The sequence below is a fragment of the Haliotis rubra genome, unplaced genomic scaffold (genome assembly GCF_003918875.1).
Source record: "Haliotis rubra isolate DU_JTF1 unplaced genomic scaffold, ASM391887v1 Scf179, whole genome shotgun sequence".
Taxonomy (NCBI): Eukaryota; Metazoa; Mollusca; class Gastropoda; order Lepetellida; family Haliotidae; genus Haliotis; species Haliotis rubra.
In genome coordinates, this window is record NW_025765769.1 from 1395692 (window position 1) to 1415305 (window position 19614).

General features: G+C 41.3%; 1 protein-coding gene and 1 pseudogene across 1 annotated transcript in view; both read right to left on the reverse strand.

Annotated features, from left to right (window-relative positions):
• Window positions 1-5600: 5600 nt before the first annotated feature.
• LOC124273277 lies at window positions 5601-8474 on the reverse strand (annotated as a pseudogene).
• A 5883-nt stretch (window positions 8475-14357) lies between these two features.
• LOC124273285 (E3 ubiquitin-protein ligase TRIP12-like) overlaps window positions 14358-19614 on the reverse strand; it is a 75491-nt gene continuing 70234 nt past the window's right edge. Inside the window, 1 exon segment of the mRNA XM_046708523.1 lies at window positions 14358-19108. Within this exon segment, the coding sequence (XP_046564479.1) occupies window positions 18912-19108 (197 nt within the window). The 3' untranslated portion in view covers window positions 14358-18911.

Below are 19614 nucleotides of genomic sequence, written 5' to 3' on the forward strand. Positions count from 1 at the left end.
CGTTGCTCATAACTTTAACCATTGGGTTGTTGCAGTAATATAGCTTGGATATTGATACGGTTCTAACCAACAAACAAACAAAATAAAGTTGGGACATGGATACGCTGGAACGCTGGATAAATTCTATAAAGAAGCAAAAGAAACGTCAGCTTGGAATTTTCCTTCGCAGAAACGGATAACTGTAAACTCATGTTTTGATTATATATTTTTGACAACATCTCCAACTTTACCTGAGCAAAGACATTCCTTCCCAAACTCAGAATTGAACCCAGGAAATGGTCTCAAAAACGCAACCTGATCTCGGAGATGGTACGGTGTTCTCATGCATGCAACTCATGCTGCTGTTCACAAGGACCAGCCCTATAAAATGCACCCCCAAACCTGGTTGAAACATTCACATTACAACGTCAGCAGGATGCCGCGACTCACGACAGCTCAGAGGAACCAGGCGCTAGGAAGACTTGAAGCTGGCCACACTGCACAAGCCGTTGCCAATCACTTCCAGGTCAACGTTCGGACCATCTACAGGCTGCAGCAACGTTTCCGGGCCACCAACACCACAAATGATCGCCCCTGTACTGGCAGACCAAGGGTGACCACAAGACGACAAGACCGCCATGTTGTGCGACAGCATGTACAGAATCCCTTCATGCAGGCATCCGAAACAGCACGCCTGACAGTGGGAACACACGGAAGACCAATCAGTACTGATACAGTACGCCGACGTCTTAACAGCGGGAACCTCCATTGCCGTAGACCTTACCGTGGACCTATCCTCACCCCTCGTCATCGGCGTGAACGTCTACAGTTTGCCCTACAACACCAAAACTGGCGATACAGGCAATGGAGAACTGTTCTGTTCACAGATGAGAGTCGGTACTGCGTATCAACTGCAGATGGCAGAACAAGAATATGGCGACGACGTGGCCAGCGTTACTCAGACCAATGTGTTATGGAAAGAGACTCATGGGGAGGTGCAAGCATCATGGTATGGGGTGGAATAGGCCTGAACCAGAGAGTGGGTCCTGTGGTGTTCCAGAACCTTGGTCCAGGGAGAGGAGGCGACATCACAGCGGTGCGCTACATCGACCAAGCTCTCAGACCCCACGTCATACCACATTTCGCACGTCACCGGAACAACATTTTCCAGCATGATAACGCCCGGGCCCATACTGCCAGAGCTACATGGGACTTCCTACAGCAGAACGGTGTCAACATTATGCAGTGGCCAGCCCTTAGTCCATTTAAACCCAGTTGAACATCTTTGGGATGAATTTCAAAGGAGACTGAATAATGTCAAAAATGGCCGAACACAGCCGATTTATTGCGTCAGGCCTTTCTCAGAGTGTGGTTACAGGTGCCAATGGCCTTCATCACTCGATTGGTGCACTCCATGCATAGACGATGTGCTGCAGTTATTGCCGCTCGTGGTGGCCACACTAAATACTGAAGTCAAGAGTCTGAATGGACTGCAACGTTCACGTAATGTCTTGATATTGTGCTGAGTTATTCATTGATGTGTCAAGATATTGTACACAAGAATGTTTTTGATCCGCTTATTATGTCCATTTCTGTAATGATTTGATTATAGTGCCCATCTAATTTTGAATTCGTACTGACGTTTGTTTTGCTGCTGAGTATATGTTAAAACATGCATTGGATTTCCGTTTAGTTGAGTTAAAGCCTGTATCAAGCAGTAGCGTCGGATTACTGTGTGTTATTGTGTTTACTGTGTGTTACTGTGTTTACTGTAAATTAATGTACTGTGCGAGGTATAACTGTGGGATACGTGTACTAAGAGGTATTGTGTTTACTGTGGGATATTGTGTTTACTGAGGGCTCTTTGTCCACTTGTTTACTGTACTGGTTGTGCTGTTTAAGGGGCTGTTGTTGTGCGTTTACTGTAAGTCTTAGATCCACTTGTTTACTGTAGGGTTGTGCTGTTTAAGGGGCTGTTGTGTTTACTGCGGGTTTATTGTGGTTTACTGTAGGATATTGTGTTTATTCACCTATTGGTTATTGTGTTTATTGTAAGATATAGTGTTACTGTAATGTTATACTGGTTAAGGAGTTATTGTGTTCACTGTGGGGTATTGTGTTTACTATTGGTTATTGTCTTCACTGCAGGGGTATTGTGTTTACTCACCTGTTGGTTATTGTATTTATTGTAGGATATAATGTTTACTGTAGGGTTATATTGTTAAGGGGTTATTGTGTTTACTGCAAGAGTATTGTGTTTACTATTGGTTATTGTGTTTACTGTGTTATTGTGTTTACTGCAAGCGTATTGTGTTTACTATTGGTTATTGTGTTTACTGTGTGTTATTGTGTTTACTGCAAGAGTATTGTGTTTACTATTGGTTATTGTGTTTACTGTGTGTTATTGTGTTTACTGCAAGGGTATTGTGTTTACTATTGGTTATTGTGTTTACTGTGTGTTATTGTGTTTCCTGCAAGAGTATTGTGTTTACTATTGGTTATTGTGTTTACTGTGTGTTATTGTGTTTACTGCAAAGAGTTATTGTGTTTACTATTGGTTATTGTGTTTACTATTGGTTATTGTGTGTTTACTGCAAGGGCATTGTGTTTACGACAAGAGTATTGTGTTTACTATTGGTTATTGTGTTTACTATTGGTTATTGTGTTTACTGCAAGGGGTGTTGTGTTTACGGCAAGAGTATTGTGTTTACTATTGGTTATTGTGTTTACTATTGTGGTATTGTGTTTACTGCAAGAGTATTGTGTTTACTATTGGTTATTGTGTTTACTGTGGGTTATTGTGTTTACTGCAAGGGGTATTGTGTCTACTTTATTGTGTTTACTGCAAGGGGTATTGTGTTTACTGTGTGTTATTGTGTTTACTGCAAGGGTATTGTGTTTACTATTGGTTATTGTGTTTACTGCAAGGGTATTGTGTTTACTTTTGGTTCTTGTGTTTACTGTGTGTTATTGTGTTTACTGCAAGAGTATTGTGTTTACTTTTGGTTATTGTGTTTACTGAAGGTGTATTATGTTTACCGCAGGGGTATTGTGTTTACTCATCTGTGGGTCACTGTGTTTACTATGGGTTGTTGTGTTTACTGTTACTGTTAAACAGACAACGATAAATCTGTCAGTTGGTGATTGGGTTGCGTTTTACGCCGCATTGAATCACACACTCAACCAACCATCCACTCACTCACCCAACCAACCATCCACTCACTCATCCAACCAACCATCCATTCACTCACTCACTCACTCACCCAACCAACCATCCATCCACTCACTCACTCACCCAACAACTTCACCCACGGACATACACTTCAGCCCTCTCACATAATAACCCCATTCACACAGTGGAGGTCACAAACAAACGTAATTTGATGTCAACATTTTATTTCATGAAGCAGCATTGAAGTGTGTGAAGTATATTACATAGTAACACCGATGTCGTCGTAGAAGATTACACGAAAATATTAAAGCTGGAAAGCCAGTGAGCTCGGGAGCAACCGCCACAAATCTAACTTTGAATGTAACTCAAAGCTCGTTTATTTACTGCTTAACGAAATCAAAACGAGCTTCATTGTACATTTGTGTGTGAGAAATATATCGAAAATAAGCTACATAAAATATGTGTTTGATCCTACAATCATATACCATAAAGTCTGTAAACAGTCTGGTTCTCTCGGTTGGCTGCGATTGCGCTGAATGTAGGTAAACGCATCCCGGCTTTAGGACCAGGCTACTGTCTCGAATATGATCTAATTGTAACTTTGACTTAAGTTTGATGTTTGTTTTATTCAGGTTCCAAAACAATGTAAGTGTGATGATGTCTTGGACCAAGACGAGCATCTAGTCGCGGAAATATTTTACACAAAAATACAGTTCTTAAACTATTTTAAGAAATATCATAAAATGAAGTTCAGAGACATTCTTAACTGCTAGACTGAAACTGAAGGCTGTATTTAGACATTAGTCTGAGGGTCTGTATGACAGACTTGGACCCTGACAATAATGCTTTCAGGATACTTTAGAGGCAGGAAACAAAATATGGCGACACCGGTAACTCGTATTACATCTCACGTATGAAACGTGCACAAAGACATGACACAAACGTTCAGAGTCGTTCACATATACAACTAATAACAGAATGTGAACATAAATGAAACCTTAAGCGAGAGTGAGTGAGTATGATTTACGCCGCTTTTAGCAATATCCCAGCAATATGACGGCGGGGGCACAGGAAATGTAAAGCCGTTATACACCCAACAATGACTAGACATATTTAAACTCATTAATATGAATTAAACTTTTAGATCGTTGGTACATCGAGGAGTATGCCCTCGTTAAACCGATTCATCGGGAGATAGCCAAATACTGGATGATCTTAACTAACACGTGACTATAGCCAAATACTGGATGATCTTAACTAACACGTGGCGATAGCCAAATATTGGATGATCTTAACTAACACGTGGCGATAGCCAAATACTGAATGATCGTAACTAACACGTGGCTATAGCCAAATACTGGATGATCGTAACTAACACGTGGCGATAGCCAAATACTGGATGATCGTAACTAACACGTGGCTATAGCCAAATACTGGATGATCGTAACTAACACGTGGCTATAGCCAAATACTGGATGATCGTAACTAACACGTGGCTATAGCCAAATACTGGATGATCGTAACTAACACGTGGCGATAGCCAAATACTGGATGATCTTAACTAACACGTGGCTATAGCCAAATACTGGATGATCTTAACTAACACGTGGCGATAGCCAAATACTGAATGTGGCTATAGCCAAATACTGGATGATCGTAACTAACACGTGGCGATAGCCAAATACTGGATGATCGTAACTAACACGTGGCTATAGCCAAATACTGGATGATCGTAACTAACACGTGGCTATAGCCAAATACTGGATGATCGTAACTAACACGTGGCTATAGCCAAATACTGGATGATCGTAACTAACACGTGGCGATAGCCAAATACTGGATGATCTTAACTAACGTGGCTATAGCCAAAATTACTGGATGATCTATAACTAACGTGGCCAAATACTGGATGATCTTAACTAACACGTGGCTATAGCCAAATACTGGATGATCGTAACTAACACGTGGCTATAGCCAAATACTGGATGATCGTAACTAACACGTGGCTATAGCCAAATACTGGATGATCGTAACTAACACGTGGCTATAGCCAAATACTGGATGATCGTAACTAACACGTGGCTAAATACTGGATGATCGTAACTAACACGTGGCTATAGCCAAATACTGGATGATCGTAACTAACACGTGGCTATAGCCAAATACTGGATGATCTTAACTAACACGTGGCTATAGCCAAATACTGGATGATCGTAACTAACACGTGGCTATAGCCAAATACTGGATGATCGTAACTAACACGTGGCTATAGCCAAATGCCAAATAACTGGCTATGATACTGTGATCATAACTAACACGTGGCTATAGCCAAATACTGGATGATCGTAACTAACACGTGGCTATAGCCAAATACTGGATGATCGTAACTAACACGTGGCTATAGCCAAATACTGGATGATCGTAACTAACACGTGACTAAATATGCAACACCTCTCTTTCCGGGCTATCAGTGCTATATCAAGATTAAATAAGACACTGTTAAAAACTGTAATATGGTAATAATTCACGTTTAGGGATAAAAGCTCTTGGAATGATTGCCATGTTTAAACACATTCTCAGCAGTCTCAGGGATGTGTCGGTGTAAGGAACCGGTGCCACTAGGTTCCGCCAGAGAACTTGCCGACGAAGAGATTTAGTTTGGAGACGTTGTCTCTGATGAAGAAGAGGAAGGGGTGGTCACAGCGGAACACCGGCGTTGGCGGCTGCATTCCGGCAAACGACCTCACACCTGGGGGAGACATAAGGTCACGGTAAGACAAACCCGAGGACACAAAGAACAATAACTCTGGAACTGAACTGCTAAGTCGTATATTTTGGGAGATTAATAGCGTGCGTGAATGACTTTCTCTAACACCGCTTTGACCAGTATTCCAGTCATATTATGGCCTTGCAATATGATATTGGTGAAAACCCTGAAATGAGGCTGCTCTTAGACCTTCAACACCTTCACTCTCCTTGCTCATAATATCAAATACTATTTGGTCGGGCCATGTGTCGATTAATTACACTTCAACGTTATGAAGCTGGAATATTGCGGCGTAAAATAATGATCGACCAAAACCGAAACGTACTCACCTATAATGACTGCCGTGGCTGCTGCGGCCTCGCTACCTTCTTCGTTCACCTCTACGACAGCTTTGTGGAGGACGTCGCTGATGAAGGCTCCGCCGGAACTGATGATACCGGAGAAGTCTGCTAATTCTAGTGAGAACGCCCTGGCCATTCCCATTGTCTGCAGAGCTTGCTTGACCGACAGTGACGTGTCCAGCTTAAACCTGGGGAAATACACCTTCAAATTGGCGGCGATGACTGTGTCGAGGGTACTGGCGAGGATGTCTGTCGTCAGAGCGTCCTCTATGGTGGTAAGGCCGGCTACATCGTCGGGCAAAATAACCAGCATACTGAAACGACCATCTTCATAGGGCATCTCCAGCAACCGACCCGCATGGCCGGGAATTGCACCCATTTTGAACGACGCTTCAACCTCCATCATCTGAACGGGCACCTGTTCGTTAGATGTTTTGCTGAACAACTGCTCACTGGTCATCTCAGGAGCGAAGGGATGCTGCCATCTGGCCTTGAAGTAGATAGCGTTTACTAGTACCATTGCGGTCTGTCGATTGATGGTTCCTGGGTTGAGGATGGTTGGAATGAGATTGTTGGTCTGAGCTGACACCCACTCATTGATTGGCCCCTCGGGTCCCGCAGGGTGTTCCCAGTCAAACGAGGAGATATTGGCTTGGTAGAACACGCTCAGATGATTCGTAAACTCCTGCAGTATGCCGAACTCCGGATCGAGATATATACCATTTGCCGTCTTCAGTGTAGCATTGCCTGTGTCCAAGAGGATCTGGTTCAGTTTTTTTCGCTGCAAAACGCGTGCGTCTTCCTAGGCCACGCAGCGAGAGCGTATTCTTCATTTGAAACGCTGTCTGATGACGAGCCCCCATGAAGGTCATGGTCAACGCTTGGTGGATGCTAAAAGGAGAATACACAACGTCGGTAGCGGGCAGACCCACCTCCTTGTGGAAGTTCGTTGTGAAGCTATTTTGGGCACCAACGAGGGCTGTGATCAGGCGCTGAACCCTGTTAGGCAAGTTGGCAAAAGACGTAATGGGCTCTCCCCATCGCGCGTGAACTTGACCATGACCATGACCATGACCTTGACCATGTCCATGACCATGTCCATGTCCATGTCCTTGTCCATGACCTCTCCTACCGTGCCTATTGCCTCGTGGTCTGCCTCGACGCCAAGGACGCCCACTTCCCCCTCTTCCGCCGTTGTCTTCTTCCTCATCTTCACCCTCGTCGCCTCTTTGACGCCAGCCCCTTTGGCGACGTCCTGCATTCGGCCTGCGACCCCCCTCGTACGCCTCTTTTAAGTCTTGCCAATAACTCATCAACTTCGATGTCGTTGTTCACAGATGCATCACGTGTTGCGTAAATTACTGAAAAATATCAGAGTCAATCTTTATTTCATTGTAATGTTGGTTGTTGGTTGGTTGGTGGTTTAACGACGCACTCAGCAAGATTAATATTCCAGCTATTTGGCGCCGGTCTGTAAAAAATTGAGTCTGGACCAGACAACCCAGTGATCAACAGCATGAGCATCAATCTAAACAATTGGGAACCGATGACGTGTCAACCAAGTCAGCGAGCCTGACCACCTGATCCTGTTAGTCGCCTCTTACGACAAGCATGGGCTACTGAAGACCAATTCTAACCCGGATCTTCACGGGTGTTCTAGGCATTAATGTAATAAGAGTCAGTATGAGGCATCCTTGTCAAACCTCGGCATGGAATCACTGGAAGTAGTTCTATAATGGGCACAATGTGTTAAGCCCATTTCTGGTGTCCCCCGCCGTGATGTTGCTGGAATATTGCTAAAAGCGGCGTAAAACTAAACTCAGTCAGTCAGTCAGTCAGTTCTATAAACCTGGTATACGTTTAGACTGGTATCTGCACCCACACCCGCTTGTGTCACTGCAAGTGCAATAACCGTCAAAGGGATGATGATATAGCTGTATCTCATCTAGTCTGTGTAACATACCTGCATGTACATTGACTTGCTTAATCACATTCTTCATTTACGAACCGAGAGGACAGAAGTAGTCTTGAAACGTTGTTAAACAAAGAAGTTATTATCAGTTTATACGTTATTTCAATAAGTTTCAAAATTTCTTACCTGCAACAAGCAACATACACAAGCAGACGACAAGCGTGAGTTTCGACGTCATGTTGTATCGCCGTTTCTGGGATCTGAAGCCAGTCACACACACTGAGACGCTGGTGCATCTACAGCTGGATGGGGGATTCCGGAACTGACCACTTTATAGTCACTTGAGATGCTCATCGGGGGTGTTTTGGCGATACAGGCCATCACCTGGACATGAACGTTTTAAACACGCAGTGTTCTTGGGTTTGATTCCCAACAATGATCCTTGAAGTCTGAGCCCTCCGTGATATTGTTAGAAACTTGTGTAAAACCGGACTCACTCACTCGGTCGTTGAACTGGCATCAATGGAAAATGGGGCCTCGAGGTAAAGGTGTTTGCTCTGTACGCTTAGAAAAGGGCTTGACTCCTTCACCAATACAGTTTCTAGTTTCACTACATAAGTGGTGCACTTGTGCCCAATCCATTTGTTTTTTTGGACAATGAAATATATTTAAAGCATACGTACATGAATATTTGAAGTATGCAGCACTGTCCCAATTTAGGTAATGTGCTAGCCTGGTGGTTGAAGTGTTTGCTCCTCAGATCGGGTTCGGTCCTTATCATGGGTAAATGTACGAAGACCATTTCTTGTGTGTCCCCCTCCGTCATATTGCTGGAATATTGTTTTAGGAGGGTTTAAAGACATACTTACTCACAAACACATGGCATTTGTATCAAACCTTGGAATAAAACAGTTGTACGAAGTCTTATCATTTAGTATATGGTAATAATTTCATTTTTCGCTGGAGTTAACGAAGTAGATTCCTACAGTGAGTGCTAGTGATATCTTATTACTGGTAATGCAAACTGAATTATATGCCCTTCTGTCTACTTTGGGACCCGCTATAAAATAGATTATTATTATGCAAAACATATCTAGATGTACAAAATTCGAAGAAAACAAGAAATTAATAATATTGCCTTATTTCAGAAACTGTATTTCATGTTGTTCCTGGGGCGGTGGGGTAGCCCAGTGGATAAAGCGTTCGCTCGTCACGCCGAAGACCCGGGTTCGATTCCTCACATGGGTAAACTGCGTGCAGCCCATTTCTGGTGTCCCCAGCCGCGATATTGCTGGAATATTGCTAAAAAGCGGCGTAAAACTATACTCACTCACTCACTCATGTTGTTCCTGAACATGGTGAATTGTTTTCCAAAACGCAACATGCCGTCATCTTCCCTCTGTCACGCGAGGCGATCCGTTCCTTCAGGTTGTTGTCGGAGATAAGACGGACCCATCTGTGCCGTTGAGTCATGTGATCGGATGTCGCGACTATAGGCTCTGTCTCAGCAAAGGTCACGCACTGACCTTCGGATATTACTGAACAAATGGCGATATTACCAATATCTCAATATTACCAGTGTATCAACGCGGTCTGATATTAACTCAGTGAATGAGTGAGAGAGTGAGGGAGTGAGTTACCAGTGTATCAACGCGGTCTGATAATAACTAAGTGGGTGAGTGAGTGAGTGAGTGAGTGAGTGAGTGAGTGAGGTGCCTGCCAAACCATTACCATGTACTTTATACCCACGAACCCCGGTTTGGTACTTACAAACCCAGATACATGATTGCACCTGCAATGTGTTCCAGTTAAGGTGAAGTGAGGTTAAACGGAGTTCGAGATAATGCACATATGAGCGTGTCCAGACAGTCTGTCTCCTGACCCTGGAGAATACACTTAAAAAGTCTTGGACTTCGCTCATCAATCCAGGCACAGACTATCTGGTATAAAGTCTACTCCAGTGTACTAAACCGTTAGAGCTCTGTTTGGTGGTTGCTGTGCCAGGGATGAAATCTTTCACTCGTCACATCTGAGACATTGGTTCACACAAAGATGTTTGTTTGTTGTTTAACGCCGCACTCAGCAGTATTCCAGCTATATGGCGGCGGTCTGTAAATAATCGAGTCTGGGCCAGACAATCCAGTGATCAACATTATGAGCATCGACCTACGTAATTGGGCTACGATGACATGTGTCAATCGAGTCAGCGAGCCCGACCACCCGAGCCCGTTAGTCGCCTCGTAAGACAAGCATGGGCTACAGAAGACTCATTCTAACCAGGATGATATAGCTGGAAAATTGCTGAATGTGGCGTTAAACAACCAACCAACCAACCAGACTAACAATAGATACGTTAATATATACGTTAATATAGTTCTATATATGCAGAGGGACAGACGAAGAGACCGGGACTTCTTTCTGGACTTGGTTGCAATCACACTCCGATCCGGCACAGCGATTACTTAACATAACATCACTGCCACAGGCTAATTTGCATATCACGTGACTGGACTTTTCTCTTGTTTGTAATCAAACGCGCATATTCATAACAAGACTGGACTCACAAAAGCTTTTCGGTGCTCTCTTCATAATTTTTTACATTGTTACATATATATTCTTCCACAACTGCGACAGTTAGGTCTATGACAGTACATATTTAGATATCAAACTGGCTGCATCGTTTGCTCTCCATCAGCTTCGATGACAGCACGTGGAGCCGTACAACCTATGTAAACAAAGGATCGCTACGCAAATCGAAATAGTGTTACATGTTTTTGGATATTTTCTCCGTGAAACTAAACCATTCTATTAAAGATGTTTAGTTAGATGTGTAGACTTGTCAAAAATAAAAGAGTAAAAGAAATTTGTACATTATATTGAATTGACATTGCAAGATGTGACGAATCGTCACATTTTTCTGGCCTGTGGCAGAGGTACTATGCTGGCTTGCCGCATGGAACTCTGGGTAGGAGAGTGAGGTACTATGCTTGCTTGCCGCATGGAACTCTGGGTAGGAGAGTGGGTTGCAATGTATGAGTTATGGAAACACCTCGAGGATAACTGATATTCAAAGCAGAAGCGTTGAAAATATTTTCAGATTAGGACCAAATATAACGTTGTCTTGTTCGGTGCCGAACTATCCAAGAGCGCAGCTATCCAAGAGCGATCCAATGTCCTGCGGACCTAACTGATATAAACTTGATCTATCAGACAGACATTAATACATTAATTAACCTTTGTTCCCGTCGGCATTTCCCTTCTCCAAACTAAAGATTATAACAGTCTAAACTGTTGAATATGTGAAGAGATCAGAAGAGATTAATAAATCAATTACCCAATTAATTTATGGCCTCCATAGCTGAACTCTCCTTCCCATTTCCATTAAATATATCGCATGGAATAAACAGTTATGTTGTCCATAGTGAACAGTTAAAAACTGAATATGAAGAATGATATTGTGTATATTTTGTTGTAGTTTTAACTCTGCAACATTCCAGCTATATGGCGACGGTCTGTAAGTCTGGACCAGACAATCCAGTGACCAACGGCATGAGCATCGATCTATGCAGTTAGGATACGATGACATGTGTCAACCAGGTAAGCGAGCCTGAACCCTCGATCGCCTCTTAATAATAATAATATAATAATAAGTCATCTTCTATAGCGCACAGTGTCCAAACACCAAATGTTTGCCCGCGGCGCTTAATCGGAATTCTTACGACATTCCTGTCTGTACCCTTCTTTGTTTATTGTTTACCTCCGTATTCGGCAATTTTCCTGCTTCATATTGGAGGTCTGTTAAAAAAGAGTGTGGACTAGACGATCCAATGATTGAAATCATCAGCATCTATTCATTTGGGTTGCGATGACATCCACCAGGACAATCAGTCTGACGACCCCATCTCGTTAGTGTCCAAACCATATGGTTGTGAAGATAATTTTAGTCAGGATCTCCACAGTTTCCAGGGTTTTCACCTCCAAAGCCAAGGTCGTGGGTTTCACCTAAAAGATCAGTCCTAGCTTTCTGCCCACATCAAACCGAGACTCCGTCACTTGAATACCGCTATAAACAACGTTAAACCGAATTCAAGCACTGACTCTCTCTCACTCACTCTTTCACAAGGAGGGTGGTGGGTAGCCTAGTGGTTAAAGTTTCCGCTCGTCACGCTGAAGACCGGGTTCGATTCCCTAAATGGGTACAATGTGTGAAGCCAATTTTTGGTGTCCCCCATATTGCTGGAATATTGCTAAAAGGGGCGTAAAACTAAACTCACTCACTTTCACAAGTAATATTTACAGTTAGGCTCAAGTGAGTGAGTGATTAAGTTTAGTTTTACGCCACACTCAGCAATATTTCAGCTATATGGTGGCGGTCTCTAAATAACCTAGACTGGACCAGACACTCCAGGGATCAACAACATGAACATCGATCTGTGCAATTGGGATACGACAACATGTGTCAACCCAGTCAGCGAGCCTGACCACCCGATCAGTTACTGAAGATCAATTCTAACCCGGACCTTTACGGGTCTAGGCTCAAGTAGTGGACACATACACACACACATATATCCATAGTTTGACATACCGGGTATGCTTGTATCTTCTAGAATATGTTTAGATACAGGGCGTCAGGTTTATAAACAAAAAGGTTTTCGGATAGATTTATCGACTAGGGGACATTTACTGAGAAACTGTCATTATTATCTCAATCAACAACTGACGAATGTGGAGCACTTGAATTACACAAGCACTTGTGTATGGCCTCGTGACTCACGTGAAATGACGCACGAGACAGATCTATGGAACACATGGGCTCTGTGTGAAAGTAGGTTAGTGCGTGGCATCATGTTTATTCACAGGAGGTACCATATCACCACAGCTTGTTTCTTTGGGTTGGTTTGTAAATAGGTAATGGTAGGTCTGTCTCCAGATAAACTAAAACAATGTGAAGAAATCTGTAGTAGTGCAAGTCCAGGCCTGACCGAGTAACTATAAGAAAATGAGTGAGTGTGGTTTTACCCTGCTTTTTTATATTCCAGCAATATCATGGTGGGGGGACACAAACAACCGGCTTCACACATTGTACCCATGTTGAGAATCGAACCCTGGCCTTCAGCGTGATGAGCGAACGCGTTAACCACTAGGCTACCCCACCGCCCTACAATAAAATGAAGTAATGATGATAACTTTACTATTGATACACCATCGAACCATGGATGGCTCAGTAGACTTAAGCGTTGTATCGACTTCTGTACCTAAGTTGCGCCACAATCCACAGTTCTAGAGTTCTAATTCCTCATAGAATCATGTGATACCAACTTCAGTTCATGTGAGTTTCGCTTAAGTTATAAACATCCACGGGCCTGCATTGTTTCCAGTCACCATTAAACCAGAAAGTCTGACATCTTAGCACTGTGATAAGAAGTGAAATTATGAGCAACTGAATAATATACTGAACAAAACTAGAAACGCACCACCCATATAATACGAAATATCCCTGTCAGACTGAAATGTACCCATGATATCTGAGCATCGTGGGTGCATTTTAGTGTGGTGCGTTTCTAATGTTGTTCAATATCTATACACATGGAAAGAAGTATCAATGCCTACGAACTGTAACTCTCATAAAGCCATTTATATTCATATCATATATGCAAATGGAAAATATAAATACATAAAAATACATTCATATTATAATTATGTTTGTTTCCATGATCATTTGGACTTTTCGTTGATTTTAGATATGCACCTGCTACGATCAATGGCGAGCATCTGGCAACTGGCAGTCTGATGACCGATACCAAATTAGGGACGGTTGGTTGGTTTGTTGTTTAATGCTTCACTCAGCAACATTCCAGCTAAATAGGTGGCGGCCTGTAAATAATTAAATCTGGACCAGACAATCCAGCGATAACAGCATGAACATCGATCTACTCAATGCAGATAAGATGACATATTTCATCCAAGTCAGCAAGCCTGATCATCACACCTCCTAGGACAAGCATGGGTTGCTGAAGACCAATTCTAACCCTGATCTTGACAGGTGCCAAATTTGGTACAATAAGCAAGTACTTGATAAGTTGCGGGTATACATCAAACTGCCAGAATCTGCCCTGAAAGTTCTTTCATGGCTTGAAAGAAAATCAATTTGTCACTGGCAAACAAAATTAACACAGAAACAGGTACTGTAATATAATAAATATCATTTATTCTCTTTAGCCTTTCATATAAATCATAATTTGGCAAATATCAAAGAATAGAACACTCAAATTTTCACTCAGACTTTCTCGATATCCTGTGTTGAAGAGACAAGTAACATGAACACAGTGTACACCTATGGTGACCTACAACTGATACAGGTCTTTGCAGTGTCAACATAAGCTACCTACACCCACATTCCTTGACCATTCTGTACAAACACACCAAAAGAACCTACCCATGCTGACACTTTGCTATCAACTGGCTAGTTCAGTCTTATTCACCAGTCAATAAAACAGACTCTTGCATTCCTTGATAAGGACACACAGGTGAGACCAGTACCATCAGCATTCAAGTAATCCTTATCATTAAGTGCTTTGTAGCAAGAAAATATCTCACTGCTTCTGAGATAAAATGAGTTTCAGGGTGTGCTTGAATTTAGGAGATTGAACCTTTTGCTTTGTTGTATCTCTGCCTGTGTGACATCAGCTAACATTTAATTACCTAAATACATTCTCTCCATATGGTCCAGCTGATTCAGGAGTTACTGGTCACTTTTCAGCCCAAGCTATTCCATTAGAATACCTCCATTAACAATAACTATACTTCATCTTCACATGTCAAGTACACTTGAATGACTTGGTCAAGGAATTGGGCTAACTAACAACTGACATGTTTCTATATACCACAGTAAGAATTTATTTCCATGATGAACACTCTAACAAACTGAACTAAACCACAGTGGGACCTTGTTAATATGGACACTGCTGTTGTAGGAACCGTCAAATAATTTGAAGTAAATATGTCTCATACTTGATTTGGGTCTAATTCAAAACTTTCCATTAACGATGCTCCACTGTGCTTCAGCCAAGATGATAGCATAACGTATATAGACACTTCACTTAATCTGCTGATTCAGATAATATATATGTACAGAAACAAATAAAGGAACACAGGAACATTCAAGTGTTCATTTAATATTTTCCAGTTTTCATCACCAGCTTTGAATAGCGCTGTGGTGATGAAAACTGGAAAATAATAAAGGAACGATTGAATTTTCCTGTGTTCCTTTATTTGTTTCTCTACGTATATGTAGAGAAACAGTTGGCCATAGGATGCTCAAGGAAGAAGTAACTGTAATGAGGTTACGTTCCCTTGCCCTTGAGTTTCAAATTGTATATACAGAGACACTCGAGTCATTGGGAAGGATCAATGTGAATACTTGTTCTTTTTGCCCATATGCAAAACATCATTTTGAGTCAGCATATGTGAAATCATTTGTTTAAAAATCAAAAGCATAATTTCAAAATGATTGCTACTTAATAGTTGCATCATTTCTGTGTAGTGTGAGGTGGAAGTTAAGGAGCTGCAACAGTTTGGAATAAGTCATGGCCAATGATACTTTAGGTACTTGTATACATAAATCTCCAAATTCTGAAGAAGTGCTAAGTTTCAATTATTGAGGTATGTCCTTTAAATCCAGCAAAACAGTCTAGCCTTTAACACTATGATCTTAGTTAAACAAAATCCATGGCATTATTCAAACATGTGGACAGCGACTTTCAGATACATAGTTCCAATAAGACTTCAGACAGCCACTCTTTTGTAAGACAAATGTTTCAGGATAGTAAAGAAGCCATCACTTCACAGCAAGGCTATGTTAAGTACAGACTGTATCTGTTCCCTTGTCAGTTACTTATGTATATAAACCATGCTAAGATTCTGCTGTGTATAACTATAACACTTTCACAAAGAATAGCAAATGAAACATTTGAAGTACAGTGGATTTGTAGGACCGTCTTCAGCATGTTTTACAAATACATGAATGACCAATACACAATCAGTTTGGGAAAATAAGCATGAAAATCCTCAAAGGGTCCCTTCAGATTCAGAAGTCCCTTAAATTATATTTTCCAGAGCAGCCAATCTCAAGACTCCTGGGTCTCCCTTAATTTCTAACAATGACGTCATACAATCAATTAACATAAATCAAATAAAGAGAAACATAACCCCTCAGTCATGAAATCTAATTTAAACACAAAATTTAGATTAAATACAGCTCACGCCATCTTTTACATATTGCCATCATAACCTGGCTCTGTTCAATAAAGCAGGTCTCGTAATTTTGTGCTTCACAAAGAGTTAGTGACTGCTTTAGCCCTGATACAGCTTTGTCAAAAGGGAGTCTGATGTCAAGAAATATACACTTCTTGGCATTGCCAGCACATCTCAGTGGGAGGAGATCCAAGGCTTCATCATAACCAATGAGCATTGTCTTGTTGCCATCACTAAGCAGATGCAGCAAGTCTTTGGTTTAACATAAGAATAATAAGAAAAGATACAGTCTCAGATCAATTAGTGATTGTAGTGATGACTATGGCATATTGCAAAGATAAGGAGACATAACATCAACATAATCATATACGGACAGCATACACATTTCTCTTCACCGAATTAGGGTTACATCAATGGATAATATGCCTGTTTGTAAACAAGTATTCAAGATGAAAGCTTGATGATTAAAGTGAATGTTTACAAACACTCAACATGCTTTTAATGATATTGGTTTACTAATATATTCAGGCTTTTTTGAGATGCAACACTTCATTTGCTTTAGTAAATGCAGTTCAATATACTTTGCTTATCATTCAGCATATGTTATGAAAGAAATTTTGCAAATTGTGGTAATGCAAAATCATATCCCTTTCATACAGATCTTCTGATCAGACAGCGAAACTAACAATTTCAGAGAAGCATAAAGAGGAACAAATGAGACTTACATTCATCTGAGTGGCACTAATGGAGGTTTCTTTACATACAAAAACGTACATAAATACATTTCTAGCATGATGTAGTTCCCCACTATTTGTTGAACCAGCACAAAACAGGTCAGGGGTGTGGAAATTGGAAACGCTTCACTTTGGCAAGAAATCAAACTATAATTTTCATTGATGGTTTATTCACTTAGAACTGTCTGTCTGTCCTCAATGTAGTTACTTCTTTTCTTTAACTGTACTTTCTTTCAGATCTGAAGCATCAAACTAAAACAACCATTGCGGACTATGGACAGCTAATTTGACAGGAGTTAATTGATGTAAGAAAATCAAAGAGTTCATAATATTAAGACAAGACACCAATGATAGACTCCACATATTGTACTCTTTTGGGAATCGACTCACAATTCAAATATTAATTTTCAAGACAATTTCGTTATACTCCAGGTAAATTTAATGCAAAATTCTGCTAATCCAGCAAAGTGACATAGTTGACAGGAAGCAGGACAGGGCATTGTAGCCTTTGCATACATGTTGATAAACAGTGAGTGAGTTTAGTTTATGCCACTTTTAGCAATATTCCAGCAATATCACGGCAGGGGACACAGGAAATGGGCTTCACACATTGTACCAATGTGGGGAATCAAACCCGGGTCTTTGGCTTGACAAGCAAATGCTTTAGCCACTAGGCTACCCCACCGCCCCTGTGGATAAAGAAATAAAACAGGCAGCCAGTTGTTTCTATTACATGTCTTTATAAACCAACCCATGATTTTCAAAAAGCTACACCAGACTGCTATTGCTTGCTGAAAGAGCAGACACTCCACACCCCTTGATTTAAGATGCTCTGATGATGACAGCCACTCAGGCAGGTTGCAGTTGAAGCATTTATGCATGATGAACATCATTATAATATTGTCCAGTAGAGCTCATATGCAAGATGGGTGTACCATTGTCCATGTGGACCCTCTAGGACTGTTACAGTCATATGGAGCTCTTACGATTATATCACATGTATATTTATGTACACCGAGCAGATCCTGCTCTACATATCAAACACATAACAACAACACAATCAGAAATAAGGAATAGTTGTCTGTATAAAACAAGAAATGAGATACAAATTAAATGCCAAATGTTCAAGGTGAGCCTGTCCACGGTGTGCACTACATAGAGGATGCTTGCATGACAATGCTCACATACACAAACACCTTGCATTAGAGTGTACAGATACTTCAACAGTACAGGTACACAGTAGTATTGGCTTGTCACTGCAAATCATGTACACAGCTCAAGCTATCAAACAGTAGCTTTACATTATTTAGACTCTGTTGTATCACCATATCGTAGCCTTGAACTCCCATTAGATGCATCCTTGCTGTTAAGTGCCAGCTTCTCTCCTTCAGTCAAGAAGGCATATCTTGAAAACACACTTTTGGACATGACTTGTCTGACTTTGAATTGTATCCCTGACCACTGGTCTGAAGAAATTCACAGATTTTGTCAGTATGCAAATATTTTCACATGTGATCCCTTGTATCACCACTTAATTTTTCCCTTTGGCAACTAAAGGGAAGGTTTCCGTAGGAACATCCTACATCACACACTGTGACCTCAATCTGTTTAACACTCCACCATACAAGTCCATAAACAAAATACATTCCAGTCACAAATATTATTTTGTTTCATCATAATCCGCCTGTTTGATTTGACACAATGCTTTGTCCTAGGAAAATGCCCACAAAGTATTGAAGTGGCTCCTGACAGCTCATGATAAATGGAAGGAGAGCTGTCCTTCTCTGGCAGCAACACTCAACCTGTCTCGCATGTTCTCCACTGTGGAGTAGTCCGGGAGCTTCAGGTAGTTGACACATGTCATCACAGATGGTAGGAAATTGTCCGGGCATTCATTGGACTCGAAGGATTTTCTCACTATGGTCAGAGGTGGGGAAAGACTTCGGAATCCTGCAACATATTATATGGTTTGAGTCATACTGTGTTGTGATGCTTCACTTGTGCTCCAGCTACCAATATTTCAAGAAAAGAAATAATCCTATTATAACAAATGGTTTCCACATGAGGTATTGCTTTGGTGAGATCAAGCATTTTCTCTTCTGAGATAATGCTGAAATGAAACTGCTTCACATACAACAGTCATTTTTTACTCATCATTGTGACATCATCAGATACTATGACATCATAAACAAATGACTTCACTAATATCTCTGCCACTGAGGCAGCACAACTTTACTTGTTCTTCACTCAAGACACTGGTTTCTTATATAAAAAAGTTAAAAGAATGATTTTGGATGATAAACGAAAAAAAACAACCCAAAACACAGTTAAAAACTTTATTAGATTTATATTGATATTTTCGAAAAAGACATTCAGGCAAAATTCTCTTTGCGCCAAAAACCAGGGTGTGAGGTACAGGAGGGAATACACCTTCAAGGTTTTGGCTGAAATTGTAC